General features: G+C 48.3%; 2 protein-coding genes across 3 annotated transcripts; one reads left to right on the top strand and one right to left on the bottom strand.

The window, feature by feature from the left end:
- Positions 1-201: 201 nt before the first annotated feature.
- Positions 202-8,782, top strand: LOC310690440 (uncharacterized protein). 2 transcript variants are annotated; one of them, XM_083469334.1, is made up of 5 exons: positions 202-319; positions 2,975-3,223; positions 3,828-4,346; positions 5,606-6,970; positions 7,694-8,782. In XM_083469334.1, exons 2-4 carry the CDS (start codon positions 3,059-3,061, stop codon positions 6,071-6,073), a joined length of 1,152 nt encoding a protein of 383 aa, XP_083325460.1. In that variant the 5' UTR covers positions 202-319; positions 2,975-3,058; the 3' UTR covers positions 6,074-6,970; positions 7,694-8,782. The 2 variants fall into 2 exon arrangements, with proteins under 2 accessions (XP_083325460.1, XP_083325461.1); XM_083469335.1 differs by having other exon boundaries at positions 254-319; positions 2,978-3,223.
- On the bottom strand, positions 6,765-14,399 carry RPL18 (ribosomal protein L18). The gene is made up of 7 exons (XM_083469363.1): positions 14,282-14,399; positions 10,727-10,813; positions 10,280-10,387; positions 9,129-9,227; positions 8,574-8,697; positions 8,390-8,459; positions 6,765-6,911 (listed from the first exon to the last, which is right to left on the bottom strand). The coding sequence occupies exons 1-7, from the start codon at positions 14,282-14,284 to the stop codon at positions 6,836-6,838; spliced, it is 567 nt and encodes a 188-aa protein (XP_083325489.1). The 5' UTR covers positions 14,285-14,399; the 3' UTR covers positions 6,765-6,835.
- Positions 14,400-15,551: the final 1,152 nt, after the last annotated feature.

Genomic DNA, 15,551 nt, shown 5'->3' with positions numbered 1-15,551 from the left:
TATGCCATAATCAAAGTGTTTAGTTCTTAAGGCGCCACGAAACTCGTGTGTGTGTTTACTTTTTGTGATTCTCTTCCCTCAGGGGAAAAAAAAAGTTAATGAGGGAACCCACTATTTACGCAGCAACTAGGACCCAACTCCTGGCGCGCTTCATTCATTCCTTTCGAGCGTGATGCTGCCATCTTGGTTGAGGGAAAACCAGACAGCGCCTTTCGCGGTAGTAGAGACAGATAGGGCTGATTCACTGCGGCGGCCATTTTGGATCGGAAACGAGGCTGGGAGAGCGAGCGCGATGGAGTTGAGCTGCGGTCCCTCCCAGGTACTGATCAACAGGGATTCATCGCCATCCCCAAACCTGCCGCTTTCAGCCTATCTCAGGGCTCCTCTTCTCCTCATAATTGATGCTCCACAAATTTGGACAGCAATCCCTCCCTGTTATGCTTCATATATGCATCTGCACTTTATTGCTTCATAGCTTCTGGGAGAGAGAGTATTACGTCTGTATCTTTTTTCCTTGTACATTTTAATAGGATCCAAGTATTTTTGTAGCAATATTTTCTTTATAAGTACCCATATCACAGCTGTCAACGTTTCCCTTTTTTTAAGGGAAATTCCCTTATTCCGAATAAGATTCCTCACAAGAAAAGGGAAAAGTTGACAGCTATGACCCATATATGAAAAATAGTCTGGATCCTGGAAGGATGCAGTTCGTCACTTTTGACTAAAACTATATATTGTAACAGCGGCTAGCAAAACAGAGACCATCTTAAATTCACATAGCAAATGGTTTCTGTATTGCTCTAATAGCTTGTGTGTCACATAAGAGCAACCGAGGCAGCAGCAGAAACAATTTGCTGTGAAAATTTAATGTCTGTTATGTTAGTCACAGTGATGTATGCAGGTTTTTAAAATTTGTGTAGTCTGTCTTGCTTGCTTATAAAAGATAATCACAAAGTCAGGTTGAAGTCATAGTGAATCTCCAAGTTAACCCCAAATCAGGAGAGGGGTTGTGGTGATTCTTGTGTACATTAAATACATGGTACTACTAAACAGGGACTCCTCCAGATGTTCTTCTTACTGCACATTTATGATTATCTATGTTCATAATGCTGTCACGGTGGTCAGAAAGGATCCCACTTTCAATCCCATAGTCACATTCCTCCATTTCCAATCAGATTCACATATCCTACAGCTTCCTGCTGATATTCTGTAATTTTTATGCCACACATGTTCCAGTTTAATTTTGTCCCACTTTTGTTGCTCTACAAAACAATTGTGTGGTAGTATCAGGGAAGCATCGCAAGCTAAAGCAGAATAAGTCCACCACTATTTTTGTGTCAAAGAACATGTTGCGGATGAAACTTGCAATAGAACATCAGTCTGGAGAGGCCGACAAAATGTAATCCTCCTCCTAACAGGAATGCCGTGAGCCAGTGTGGGTGTGTGCTGCCCCCTGTGGGCCAGAGATGGAGGCATGAAGAAGGAGCACAGACCTAGCTTGCAGCTGACACAGCAGCAATGTATCTCCTTCTTGGACATGAGAAGCAGAGATTTCTGGGAGAGCACAGGGAGCTTGTGCAGTGTAAAACCAAGAGAGGAGCCTCACTGGTTTGCTGGCAGGGGGAGGTGTGTGGGCTTCTTGGAAACACAAAATCCCTTGTTTCTTTGGGATGGCAAAGAGGCGAGCTTGGACTTTTCAAGGCTTATCTATTTATACGTACATAAATTTCTATACCACTAAATGAAAAGGGGGAGATCTTCTCAGAGTGGTGTACATTAAAGGTAAAAGCAAAGATCAGAAGAATGTAAAACTGCTCACATGGCAGGGTTGTTGTTGTTTAGTCGTTTAGTTGTGTCCAACTCTTCGTGACCCCATGGACCAGAGCACACCAAGCACTCCTGTCTTCCACTGCCTCCCGCAGTTTGGTCAAACTCATGCTGGTCGCTTCGAGAACATTGTCCAACCATCTCGTCCTCTGTCGTCCCCTTCTCCTTGTGCCCTCCATCTTTCCCAACATCAGGGTCTTTTCCAGGGAGTCTTCTCTTCTCATGAGGTGGCCAAAGTATTGGAGCCTCAGCTTCACAATCTGTCCTTCCAGTGAGCACTCAGGGCTGATTTCCTTAAGAATGGACATGTTTGATCTTCTTGCAGTCCATGGGACTCTCAAGAGTCTCCTCCAGCACCATAATTCAAAAGCATCAATTATTTGGTGATCAGCCAAGCGAATCAACAAATTGAATAAATTCCACAGTATAGAGTCTGCTGTGCTCAATTCCATGTGGCACAAGGGACCAGCTATTTACTTTTATACACTCAGCACCTTCAATCTGGCCCAGTAGCACATTAGCAGCCGGTGCAGATTCTTCAGTGCAGATAACCAGCTCCAGTCAACAGCCAGAGGTTGGGGTTCCAGTTTTCCACGACTGCAGCAGAGTAACTTGCATGCCACAAAAAATAATTAAGTCTTCTAAAAGTCACATAGTTGTATATTTCCTTGACATATGATGGGCAGGCGTTCAACAGGGTGGGTGCCACTACCGAGAAGGCCCTCTGCCTGGTTCCCTGTAGCTTTGCTTCTCGCAGTGAGGGAACCGCCAGAAGGCCCTCAGAGCTGGACTTCAGTGTCCGGGCTGAACGATGGGGGTACAGACGCTCCTTCAGGTCTACTGGGCCGAGGCCATTGAGGGCTTTAAAAATCGGCACCAACACTTTGAATTGTGCTTGGAAACGTACTGGGAGCCAGTGTAGGTCTTTCAGGATAAAACAGTTTGGCATGGGGAGGGTGGAGGACAGAGATGACACCAGGTGAGCAAATTTGTTACTGAGCCCTTAGCCTTTCAGGGCACTACATTTTCAGAGTTTCTTGGGAAGGGGGCAAAGTGGCACCAAGGGCCAGGAATAAGGATGACCCTTGAAGCAAACGCAGCCTGTCAACCACGCTGTTGAAATACCAATAAGCCGATCTTTGTTCAGTAGGCCTTCCCTCTGGTCCTGGTGACCTGGTTGTGGCAGCTGAGCAGGTGAAAAACACCAGCACCGTCACCCTGTTGCGAGGGCATGGCTGCATTGCATGACCACGGCGCATACTGCATACCAGAAGAAGGACATGCCCTGAAGAGGCTGGTGAGGGAGTTGCAGGACACAGCCCACCGCCAGAGCGAGCGCCTTCTTAGTCTGCAGGGAGCGGTGGAAGCCAACCAGAAGGAACACCAAGAGCTGAAGGTGAGGGTGACCAGGGACTAATAATAATAATAATTTTATTATATATATGCTGCCCATCTTGACCGGGTTGTCCCAGCCACCCTGGGAGTCTTCCAGCAAAATATAAAAACACAATAAAACATAAAAACGTCCTTATGCAGGGCTGCCTTCAGATGTCTCCTAAAACTCGGATACAGTGGTACCTCGGGTTAAGAACTTAATTCATTCTGGAGGTCCGTTCTTAACCTGAGGTACCACTTTAGCTTATGGGGCCTCCCGCTGCTGCTGTGCTGTCGCCACACGAATTCTGTTCTCATCCTGAAGCAAAGTTCTTAACCCGAAGTATTATTTCTGGTCTGTAACCTGAAGCGTCTGTAACCCAAGGTACCACTGTAGTTGTTTATTTCCTTGGCATCTGACAGGAGGGTGTTCCACAGGGCGGGCGCCACTGCCCAGAAGGCCCTCTGCCTGGTTCCCTGTAACTTCACTTCTTGTCATGAGAGAAGCAGCAGAAGGCCCTCGGAGCTGGACCTCAGTGACTAGGCGGGCAGGGAGCAGAGTTGGGTGGGAGGAACTTTGTGGAAAGCCATGCCAACGCCGCCATTTTGTCCTTTGCCGCACACAGGAGAGCGCGGACGGCGAGAACTGGGCTCTCCTTTCCCACCTCGGAGAGCGCGTCTCGCAGCTGGAGGAAGAGAACCGGAACCTGCGCTGGGAGCGGGAGCAGCTGGAGTCTGCAGGGCATCGCATGCGCAAGGAGCTGGATGCCAGCGGCGCCACCGTCCTCTCACTGAGCAGGCAGCTGAGGGGGCAGCGCGAGGCCCAGGCGCACCACGGGGCCTTCTCCCTCGAGAGCGTCAAGGGCGACAGCAAGCGGCTGAGGTTCTACACGGGCTTCGACAGGTACCCCCGCCTGGTGGCCTTCCTGGACTTCCTCCTCGAGGGCAAGCATGGGGAGGTGGGGAGCCCGGAAGGCAGCCCCCACAGCGCCCTCAGCCCCGACAACCAGCTCTTCCTGGTGCTCGTCCGCCTGCGCCTGGGCCTGCTGCTTCAGGACTTGGCCTTCCGGTTCCACATCTCCGAATCCACGGCCTCCCGCTACTGGGCCAGCTGGACGGAGCTCATGGAGCGGAGGTTGAGACAAGTGAGTAAAGCGGGGCAAGAGCTCCTCCTTTCTACACACCCCGGAAAAACAGCACCAGAGTTAATGAGAGGTGCAATGGTGTTTGTGAAAGGAGCATAGAATAATTGGGTGGGGACTAAAGGGTGGGTGGTAAGGAGCTTTCAAATGGCGCATGGTCACAGCCTTTCTCTTCTGAGGCTTTTGAGGTGTAATGAGTTGGAGGACACAAGGCTGGTTGAAAAGGGCCTCTTCTGCCACAGTCCTGCAGTCCCCTGGTGGATGAAGTCTAGAAGTCCAGTTCACATTGTTCTCCCAGCCCCATGTGTAGAAAGGGAAGAAAAGTGTACTGTAGAAGCACATTCTATTGTCTATGGTTTGGTTCCCACCCCCCGGCTTAATTTTTAGGCTGTTGCCCCTCCCAACGGAGAACTTTCTTGAATTCAGTAGTAAAAATGGTATTCAAGAGCACAAATCCCAATGAAAATTAACCCCGCTGTGAAGCCCCCATAAAAATTAAGTGGTGTATGTTAGCCACAACAAACTGGTCCTATTGGTTTCAAAGGGAGCACTTCACAACTTTTCTGTGGATTTGGACTGTGGCATGTGCGTCCTTGCTTTCCAATTTCTTTTGCCCCCGTCAGTTCTCAAATCAAAATGGAAGGCAGAACTACTGCACCCTTTCCTGTTGACCCTCTCCTCATTCCTTGAAACTCACAATCCAGAGATGAGAGCCCCCAGCCATCGAGCAATCTGGCCTATGTTTTGCAGCACGGGGGCCTCATTTCTTTCTGGGGGCCATGTGCTAAGGGTGGGCAGGGGAACAAATATAGTTTACCTTTGTACAGCAGGCTAGTTTTTCTGCATACCCCCCGTCTCCTGTCCAGGCAAACAAGAGGTCTCATCAAAGATCAAGAATTCAGGTAGGCAAAAGCAGTTAAGGAGCAAAGCAGGGCCAGTGAGGAGTATGGCTTAGGGAAGGGGTGTGGCCTGGTGAGAGTCCCAAGGGCCAGGAAAGAGTAGCTTGGAGGGCCAGATTCGTCCCAGTGTCTGAGGTTCCTCATTCCTGTTTTTAACCTAGAAATGCCTTTGTCAGAGGCAGACATGCTTCTGAATACCAGTTCCTGGAAGTCAGGTAGCAGGGAGGGTACAGTTATGCTCAGATCCTGCTTGCAGGCTTCCCACAGGCTCCTGGTGGTCCACTGAGAACAGGATGCTGGACCAGATGGGCCACTGCCCTGATGCAGAAGGCCATTCTTACAGGTGTGTTTTCCTCCCTCCAGATCCCAGTCGCCTGCAGCCAGCGCTACATAGATGCTTTCAAGCCACAGCAGCCACTCAGGCACCATGACGTGCCACTGGTGGCTCTGGACTGCGCAGAACTGTTGTTCGAAGCCCAGGGGCGGTCAAGAGGCAGAGGAGGAGATGCCCCTCAGGTTCCCAGGGCTCGGTACTCGGTGCACGGCTATGCTCTAGCTGCTCCCAGCGGCTTCCTGACGTTCAGTGCCGGGACTGGCAAAGAACTGCCTGCGTTGCCGCCGTTCCTGCAGGCAGGGCCTGTGGAGTTGACAGCCCAGCAGGAGGCGGCCAAGAGGCAAGTGCTGAGCTTGCGGAGCCTGACGGACAAGGCTTTCGGCTACCGCTTCCTGCGTGTTGTTCACCCGCAGAACATGGAGGGCCAAGTGGGCAGGGCGTGGACCATTTCCTGCTACCTGGCTTGCCTGCTGCACGACCCCATGGGGCTAGGCTAGGGCAAAGGAGTCCTGCTCCCCCAACAGTCTCACACTTCTGTGTCACCTTCACTGAACGCTGCTCCTATTCCCACACCTGCGTTGTAATTTTATTGCTGGGCCCTACTTGGTGGGTCAGAATCCGTGCTGCAGAATGAATGCACCTTTTAGGACACCTGTGTTTCTGCTTTCCTTGACCACCAGAGATAGTAACCAGGAAACTAATCCAAAATTCATTTGATATCTTGGTTGAGCACCCCCAGACTCAACATTTAGCAATACTTTTATCTTAAAAAAAAAAGGCTTCCCTAAACTGTATTTTAAAATTCTAGTTCAGTAACTGATAGGCACCAGCAGGGGTGCTTTTTCCAAACAACATGTCTCCCACCCTCCAGCGCCTGCAAATACTTCTCTTTAAGAAGTCTTCTCTCCCTCCCTCCCTGACACTTTTCTTTTATGTCTGACATTTCCAAAACACTTCACATAATTATTGCATAGTATAATTATAAGTATAATTGTATAGTATAATTATTGGGTCATCTCACCCACTCATGTTCATTAAAGATTGTGGGAAGACTCAAAGCAGGTTGGGAGGGGAGAGACATCCTGAGAAAGACTGATGTTCAGGCAAGCCAGATGTTGTTGGGTCTACAACCTGCCTTTACAATCTTCCTAGCGCTTGACTGTCTTAACAAATGACACGACATGGGGGTTTTTAATTTATATTCAGAATAGCAAATTTAATCCAGCGCACCACAGCTTTCAAATATTTGAAGACCCAATCTAGTTTTTGTAGCCTCGACTGGCACGGCGACCTCGAGCCCGCTCAAACTTGCGGCCCTTGGATCTGATGTATGGCCTGCAAAGTGGAAAATGTAAGAGGAGTTAGTAGCACAAATAGGAGCCTGCTCTTGCTTAGTGCAGTGTTTCCCAACCTTTTTTGGGCAAAGGCACACTTGTTTGATGAAAAAAATCTCGCGGCACACCACCATTACAGCCCCGTGACGTCACGCACGAAAGTGAAAGTTTTCAATTTTTTTTCCTCCCCCTTGCCGGGGAACCTCCAAGCTTTGGGGGTGGGGGGGGAGGAGGCAGCAAAGCGAGGGACTGAGGGACGGCGGCAGCTGAGGCGGCGGCGGCTGTTGTGGTGGTGGCGGCGATAGCGGGCGGAGGAGGGGGCGGCGGCGGGACCGAGGTGGCCGGCGGCGGCGGGGGAGGCGGCGGCGGGTGGAGCAGGAGGGCGGCCGAGGCCGGTGAGGGAGTAGGGTTGCCCGGGGCTTGAGGAGCTGTCGCCGGGAGTTGCTGCTGCTGTTGTTGTTGCTGCTGCCCGGACATGCCGGCCTCCTCCTCGTCCGCTGTCTCGCGCTCCTCCCTTTTGCACGCGCTGTCCCGCCGCCGCCCCATTGGCTGGGTCCTGTCAGCTGATCCTGTGTTATTTCCTGTGTGTGTGTGTGTGTGAGGGGAGAATGGAGAAAGAAACCTCGGCACCACCACCGCGAAGCCGCCCCCGGCTCGACGCGGATCCTCGCCGCCGCCGCCTCTCACCGCCCGACTCGCCCGCCTCCCTCCCACGGCACACCAGCCAACGTCTCACGGCACACTAGTGTGCCGCGGAACACCGGTTGGGAAACACTGGCTTAGTGGATACACTGCTTCAGGAAGGAGTAGCCTCTGAATTCAGAGGTGCTGCAGAATCGTGGGGCTCTCTTGCTCCCACCTTCTATCCTTCACCTCCCTAACCCCAAAAAGGCTCCCCCCTCCCACAGACTGTCCTAGCTGCCTGAAAAAGTGAGAAGGCGTCAATGGAATTTACTCTGCTTCCTCTCCCAAAATTCCCAGAGCTTCTGAAATCCAAGAGCTGTAATCTGAATCCAAACCCCTCTCCAAATTGAGTACAGAGAAAAAGAGGCAAAGGGGGGGTCATGGCTGTATGGCAAACCATGCAAGAGAATGTGTCTTGTATGCTATAAAGTGTTGCCAACTAGTTGAAATACTTGGGATTGGGTGTGGGAAGCCTGTTTTAATGCTCACAGGATAGCCTAATTAACTCTCTTAGGCAGCTATGAGGTTCAGAACGCTATGGTGAGACTTCCAAGACTTGATTCCTTGGAAGAATGGGATTCAAACGTCAGAAAAGGCCTTTTAGGGCCCTTCGTAAGTATAATACTGAAGCTATACCACAGAAGAACAGGAAGTAATAAAGTGATTGTGTAAACAGGAGAAAAGTCCTATTTTTTCCTTAAAAACCTACAGTTATCTTGAAGTGCAGCATAGCTTTAGGCAAATACAGGAAAATGGGAAGAGGCTAGCAGGAGACCTGGAGCCTGAGGTACTCACTTAGTGTGGCTGTGTGGGGTTCCAGGGGCCTTGCCAAAATGCCTGTAAACTTCGCGAGCCTTCCTGGGTCCTGCAGGAGGAAAGTCAGAAAAGATGCTTTAGTCATACTGAGGCATCAGCCGCAAACTAGCATCTGCAAGAACTTCGCAAGCCTCGAGAGCTTGGTACCATCCTCCTGACTCACCAGAAAGCAGCACAGTTCCTTGGCCCTTGGGGGCAGCCATGGCCAACTGGTCAAAAGTCATGATCTGGCCACCAGCTTTCAGGATGCGGGTCCGGGCTCCTCGGGTCACTCTCAGGGCACAAACCTTGGAGGAAAAGGGAAACGGGTTGCAACGTGAGATGAAGTATGTCATTTGTTTGCTCCAAATAAAATTTGCACCTTCATCTATACCCCAAGCTAATTATTATAACTAGGGGTGCAATTAATTGATTGAATCAGAACATTCTGATTGGATAAAAGGATGCTCTCCTGATTAACCAGGCAGCAGACCTGGAATGCTTAGTTAATGAACTAAAACTCATAAACAGATCACAGTCCAAGCGATGGCCAGTCATCAACTGCATGCACAATTATAAGTTGCATGCGCCAACCACTTCCATGCCATCACATGCCTATTAGGCATTCCTATACACCTCCAGTTTTCAAGGCTGTCAAAGCAACATCCCTCCTGCTGCCTCAAGCCTCTTGAGTTCCTGCCCTTTGATCAGCTCCTCCACCAACAATTAGCCAAGCTACCTTCAGTTTGGGGATTTCCTGGATGCGAACATCATCGGTCACTGTACCCACCACGACAGCAGTTTTGTTCTCCCGGCCTGGGAGCTTCATCTTACGGATCTGGAGAGGGAGAAAGAGTGATCACAGTGAAATGTCCACGTATTAGCTGTCTGAGCAGCAGGCAGTGGTTTAACCCTATGACAAGGAGTGGGCTCCTTTTTTATATATGAATGCGCACCCAGGTTACTTTAACTGGGACAGCAAGAGAATGGATCTGCCTCTCCATTTCCTCCTATAACTTGCATTAGCATGATCAGCTGCATACCTCACTAGATTTACTGGGCCATCAACCTGCACAGCAACCCACTGCTTTGGGGTTGGGGAAGGAGTGCATTGCCCTTTTCAGTTTAGAAAAAAAAAAGTGAGGTGGAGGACGGGGCGCGCGACATGATAAAGACGTGGGGAGGGAAAAGTTATTCTCTCTCTCTCATAATACTAGAACCTAAGCAGCTGAAAGTTGGAAGATCCAGGACAGGGAAAAGAAAGCCTTCACAATATGCATACTTAAACCATGGTATTTGTTCACACAAGATGCAACCAACTTGGATGATGATGAGGATAAGAATAAGAATAAGCATTATTATTACTCTATTATTTATACGTCACCCATCTGGATGGGCTTAAAAGGGGACAAGTTTGTGGAGGATATCAACAGCTACTAGACACAATGGAGATATTCCATCTCCCCTGTCGGAGGCAGTATGCCTCTTAACAACAGTTGCTGGGAATCACAAGCAGGGAGAGTGCTGTTGTTGCCCTCAAGTTCTGCCTGTGAGTTTCTCATAGGCATCTGGTTGGCCACAGTAGGAACAGAATGCTGTGCAAATGGAACATTTTGACAGATCTAGCCAGGCTCTTCCGATACCCTTAAATAGGGAAAAGCCACACCATGGGCCAGAGTCCTGCTCCTTTCCTTTCTTCCTGCCTTGCTCCACTGCTTGAAAAATGCTGGCAAAGCCACGCCAGAGGTGGCTGTTTATTCCTGAACTTGGATCTGGAGGGGTGGTGTGTTATGATAAAGCGAAAGATAGCAACTGAGAATTCCTATGTAGGGCATCCTGTGGAAGTGTATAAAAAAAGATAAATAGACTGGGAGGGGAATCTGCACTTACCATGCGGGAAACGGACAGCGGAGGCCTGTTGGTGCGGCTCATAAAGAGCCGTTTCAGAATCACCTTGTTGAATTTTGCATTGGTCCGTCGAGCAAGAAATCTGTAGAGCTGAAGAGGCAACAAAGGGGTTGACGGGATACTTGGGGGAGTCTCGTTGGCCTGTCCCTTTGCCCTCCCTTTCCATATTATGTCCACAATTCAGCTTCCAGCCCAGCAAGCCTCCAAATATAATCCACTAATTCTGTTTTTCCACAGCAGGTCAGTCCCCGGCCCCAGCCTCCCAAATTCCTTAGAACCTTCCTTCTGTAAAAAGACTCACACATTCCAGTATGCCACCACCACACAAATAAGCATGGGTGAAGGGGGGAGAGGGAGAACATGACCTGCGGGAATTCTGGCTCTTAGCCATCTCCGAAACCAAAGATTTTCAATCATGCTGGTTCTCACCTTGACCAGGAGGCGAAGGTAGATATCCTGACTCTTAGGCTCTTTGCGTCGAACCTTCCGGTCCTTGTTGTGGCGTATGTCGACTCCCTGGGACCAAGAAAGAGAAGCTGTCACGTAAGTGGGTTTGTGGGAGAATCTGCCAGACGCGCCTATATACAACCATACCTCCCTCCTTTCTGAGATACAGTGGTACCTCGCAAGACGAATGCCTCGCAAGACAAAAAACTCGCTAGACGAAAGGTTTTTCCGTTTTCGATTTGCCTCGCAAGACGAATTTCCCTATGGGCTTGCTTCGCAAGACGAAAACGTCTCGCGACTTTGTTTTCTTTGTCTAAAAACAAAGACATGTTTTGTTTATAAAGTTAATTTATTTTCCCTTCAATTTTTGAACTGCTCTTTACAGTATGTGTGACTTTAAAGAGCAGTTAATAAACTGTTGTTGTACCAAATTTGGCTTTGTTTGGACTTTTTTTGACCATAGGAACGCATTAATTGATTTTCAATGCATTCCTATGGGATTTCGTGCTTCGCAAGATGAAAAATTCGCTAGACGACAAAAATTGCGAAACGAATTAATTTCGTCTTGCGGGGCACCACTGTATAGAAATGTTGGGTTTCTTTATGACTGGGCAGCATATACTGTGCCAGCCTTCACCAACCTGATGCTTTCTTCCCAGGGAACTCTGGGAATTGTAGCTCTCTGAGGGAAATAAAATCTCCCTACAACTCTCATCACCCTTAAGTAACTACAGTTCCCAACATTATTTGGGGGAAGCCAAGACCATTTAAAGTGGTATCATAGCGCTTTAAAGGTATTGTACAGATGGCGGTTAAGTTCCACTGAAAATAGTGGGACTTACTGCTTAGTAAATGTGCACAAAACTACAAAGTTAATTTTGGTGGCAATTTCCCCCTCAGCCTCATTTTTTTTCTTCTCTAGAATGGTGCCAAATAAACAATCTCTCACATAGAAGGGCTTGTGAAGACAATCAAAGTTCACAGACTGTGGGACATTTTGTATGCTATAAAGTGTTGCCAACTAGTTTTCCACCTTCTCTATTTGATCAGAAGGTTAGGTAAAACAGAAGTTGGAAACTATTCTCAAAATTGCACATGACAGCACTAATGTGATAGGTTATAACAGAGGTCCATTTGGTTCAGCAGTGTCAACAATGATGGATAGCAGCTCTCCAGGGTCTCTCCCAGCCTTGACTGCAGAGGCCAGTGATTAAACCTGGGACCTTCCATATGCAAGGCATGTGCTGTACCGTTAGCTGCAACCCCTCCCCAAATACCCCCCCCCCAAAATGAGCAATTGTAAGAGGAAAGAAGTACAGGGATTACACTAATATAATTACAAGCAACTACAGTGGCACCTCTAGTTGCGAACATCTCTGGATACGTATCCTTTGGGCTACACGTGTGGCAAACCCGGAAGTAACAGAAAGGTTTCCGCCCCCATACGCATGCGCAGAACAGGCGCCCCTGGATGCGAATTTTTTGGGGTAAGAACGGACCCCCGAACGAATTAAATTTGTATCCAGAGGTACCACTGTAGATGCAAACCATTCTGCAAGTGCAATGCCAAACGCACAAGAATGTTTCTACAATAACTGAATACTGGGCTGGTGGCCCAGCTGTACCCCTATCTGGTCAGGGACAGCCCAACTACTGTTCACTATGCTCTGGTAACCTCTAGGCTGGATTACATGTTCAACGTAGAGTTGCCTCTGATGATGGTGCAGAAACTTCAACTAATGCAGAATTCAGTGGACAGGTTGCTCAGCAGCGCAAGATGGTTTAAGCATATTACACTGATCCTGGCCCAACTGCACTGGCTGTGAATTAGTTTATGGGCCCAATTCAAAGTGCTGGTTTTGACCTAAAAAGCCTTAAATGGTTCAGGACTGCAATATCTCAAGGAGCGCCTCTCCCCATATGAACCTACTAGGAGGCTGAGATCATCCTGAGGCCTCTATGAAAGTCTGGAGGGTGGCACCATAAGAATGGGCCTTTTCTTTAAATGTGTTTGAGAAAGAGGGATTATTGGTTTGATTTTATTCTTATTGTGTGTGTTTATATTGTGAACTGCCCTGAGATCTGTGGATGAAAGGTGGTATACAAATTCAATTAATAGTAATAGTAATAATAATACAACCGAGGGAAGTTGATATTCAAAGCAAAATTGTTTGTGGTCTAAGTTGCTTGTTACTGCATGTAGTTTAATAAGGGGGTTCCCTTTTTATTGTTTCATGACGACAGGCACCCCAAGTAATGTTCATCTTCTGCACACACGAGCTCCATTCATCCAAGCCATTCTTTCACACCAGAACCTGTTAATCGCCTGCATGCTCACATGCCCAAAGGACCCACCACACTAAGCCCCTCTCTTTCTCTATCATGAATAATCAAGGGTTATGCCTAGCTGCAAAATCCATTCTCAATGCAACTGCCCCATTCTCTGCTTCTAAGATGCCCCCCCTTCCCATTCACACCTGCATGGATAAAGTTCTATTACACAAAAGTAAACAGCATCTTCCATACTCCTTTCTCACTATGGCCACACCTACTACTGCTGCTGCTATGATGTAAACCTCACTGGTTGGCACCAGGAATGGGCAACCTGCAGCCCTTCAAGATGATGCTAACCTAATCACTTGACCATTTTTTGTTGGCATTGATGAGAGCTGGAGTCCAACAACATCCAGAAGAGTCACAGGTTATTTGTTTATTGGTAACAATGAATTAAAACCCCATCTCCGTTCTAAAGCTACAATGCTCCTCGTGCAAAGGCTGAACGCCCACACTCCATGTTATTAAGAGGTACTCAGCTTTGAAAGGCTGAAAAGTGCAGTATTTCTAGAACCCAGGAAGCTGCCTTATACAGAGTCAGATCATTCGTCCGTCTAACTCAGAACTGTCCACACGGATAGGCAGCACCTCTCCCGGGTTGCAGGCAAGAATGTCTCCCAGCCCTACCTGGAAATGCCAGGGACTGAACTTGGTACTTTCCACACACCAGGCAGATGCCCCGCCACTGAACTACGACCCTTCCCAAAACGTCGAGATCGATAATGGCTGTTACAGCAAGAACTATAAATACCAAAGACGCAGAGACGGAGAACGGCTACGTTTCAGCTGGGTATTTAGAGCAAACTTTTCTGAGAAAGCATGCCGCAGCTTCTCGTCTGCCTTCTTTTTTACCATATAACGAGCCCGTAATCGTGTTTTAGATAAGACGTGTTTTTTTATTTTCCCCCTGTGTAATGTCAGGACGTGCACACACGCGTGTAGACTCCCCCTTCCTCTGTCCAATCTTAAGCGGCTCCAGCAACGCTCCTAGGCCCCAAATCCATCCTGCTCCTAAAGAGCCACACACACACACCCTCCGCGGTGGTGTCTCTCCGGGCACCGGCTGCGCCCGCCAATACTAGTCTCCCCGGGCACTCCAGGCCCTTCTCCACACCGGCGCGGCACCACCCGCTGTTCACGCCGCCTCCCCGGGAAGGATTGCAACCGATTCAACTCCCAGCTCCCTCCGATATCAGGACTCACCATGGCAGCGTCAGCGGCGCCCGGAAAAAAGGGAAAGGAAGAGGCTGTAGGAGCGCAAAGAATTGTGGGGAAGGAAGGGGTGAGACGGGAGGAAGGGGCGTGGCTTCTGTTCTCTATAGTAATTCTAGGATGTGCACCATAGACGTACGACAACTATAGACTGACAATTCCTTGGGTCGAAGACGGAGCTTCCTAGTTTCTTTTATTTACTGTACAGTACTGTATATCATTTCCACTACACCCCTTCTCCTATAGGAAACGAAAGAGAAATCTCAAAGCTGATGCTGTTTCCTGCTTGGCAGGGGGTTGGACTCGATGGCCCTTGTGGTCTCTTCCAACTCTATGATTCTATGATTCTATGTAGTTAATATCGCCAGCCCACCCGAAAAAGTAGAAGCAAGGCAGGATTTCAATGCTTTTTCAAGCTAAGGGCTGATTGTGCAAGGAAAATGTAAACAGGGATGCTTTTAAAAAGAAAAGAAAGAAATGCTCTACAGGTTGCAGATATATTCAGAGTTATTATTTCCATATTGCCGTTTTGTGCCTGAGCTCAGTGAGTCACAAACAGCTCTGCAATGTAATCCGGCTGTTGTTATTCCCATATTACGGTTGGGTGTCTCAGAACCACTGTGTATGATGCTGTCCACAGTTCCTCAATCATCCATTCTTTATTGACTGCATCATAATTATCATTTTACAGACCACTTAATGCCAAAATAGGCTTCCAGTGGTTTACAAGTGGGAGCATACGTAACATAAACATTAAAATATAAACATTCATAATTAAATTTTCCAATAAAACAATCCCATTAAAACAACACAGCAATTACAACAGGAAACTATACAATAAGCATGTGGTGTTATCAACATGCAATCAGTAAGTTGAACATAATAATTATATTTTTATGTCATTCCAATCTCTGAGTGCTGTGAGATTCCAGGGGTTCCTGGCACTTACTCAGGGTTCCAGTTTCCTTTAGAATGTGGCACAGTGGAGACTGTGGTTTCTTTAGTATGTATAGTTTATTTACACATATATCCAACCTGAGCCTATGATGGAGGGGCTCATGGCATTATCAACCCTAAAAAGTCTTGCTTCTCCCATAGCCACAGCCTCTCCCTCTGCCTTTCCAGGCTGCAGCGTTTGCCTCCAGCTTCTAGCTCACATAACTCAGCTCTCCACTCTGCCCTTTGGTCTTTCTAAGGGGGGGGGGTCACTCTTTGCCCTCTGGCAAAGATCCACACCCTTCGTCCTTCATAAAGAACTCCT

This window comes from Podarcis liolepis (genome assembly GCF_965112155.1).
Source record: "Podarcis liolepis genome assembly, chromosome: 13".
NCBI lineage: Eukaryota > Metazoa > Chordata > Lepidosauria > Squamata > Lacertidae > Podarcis > Podarcis liolepis.
Note: the sequence above shows the minus strand (reverse complement) of the source record. Positions and strands in the feature narration are given on the sequence as shown.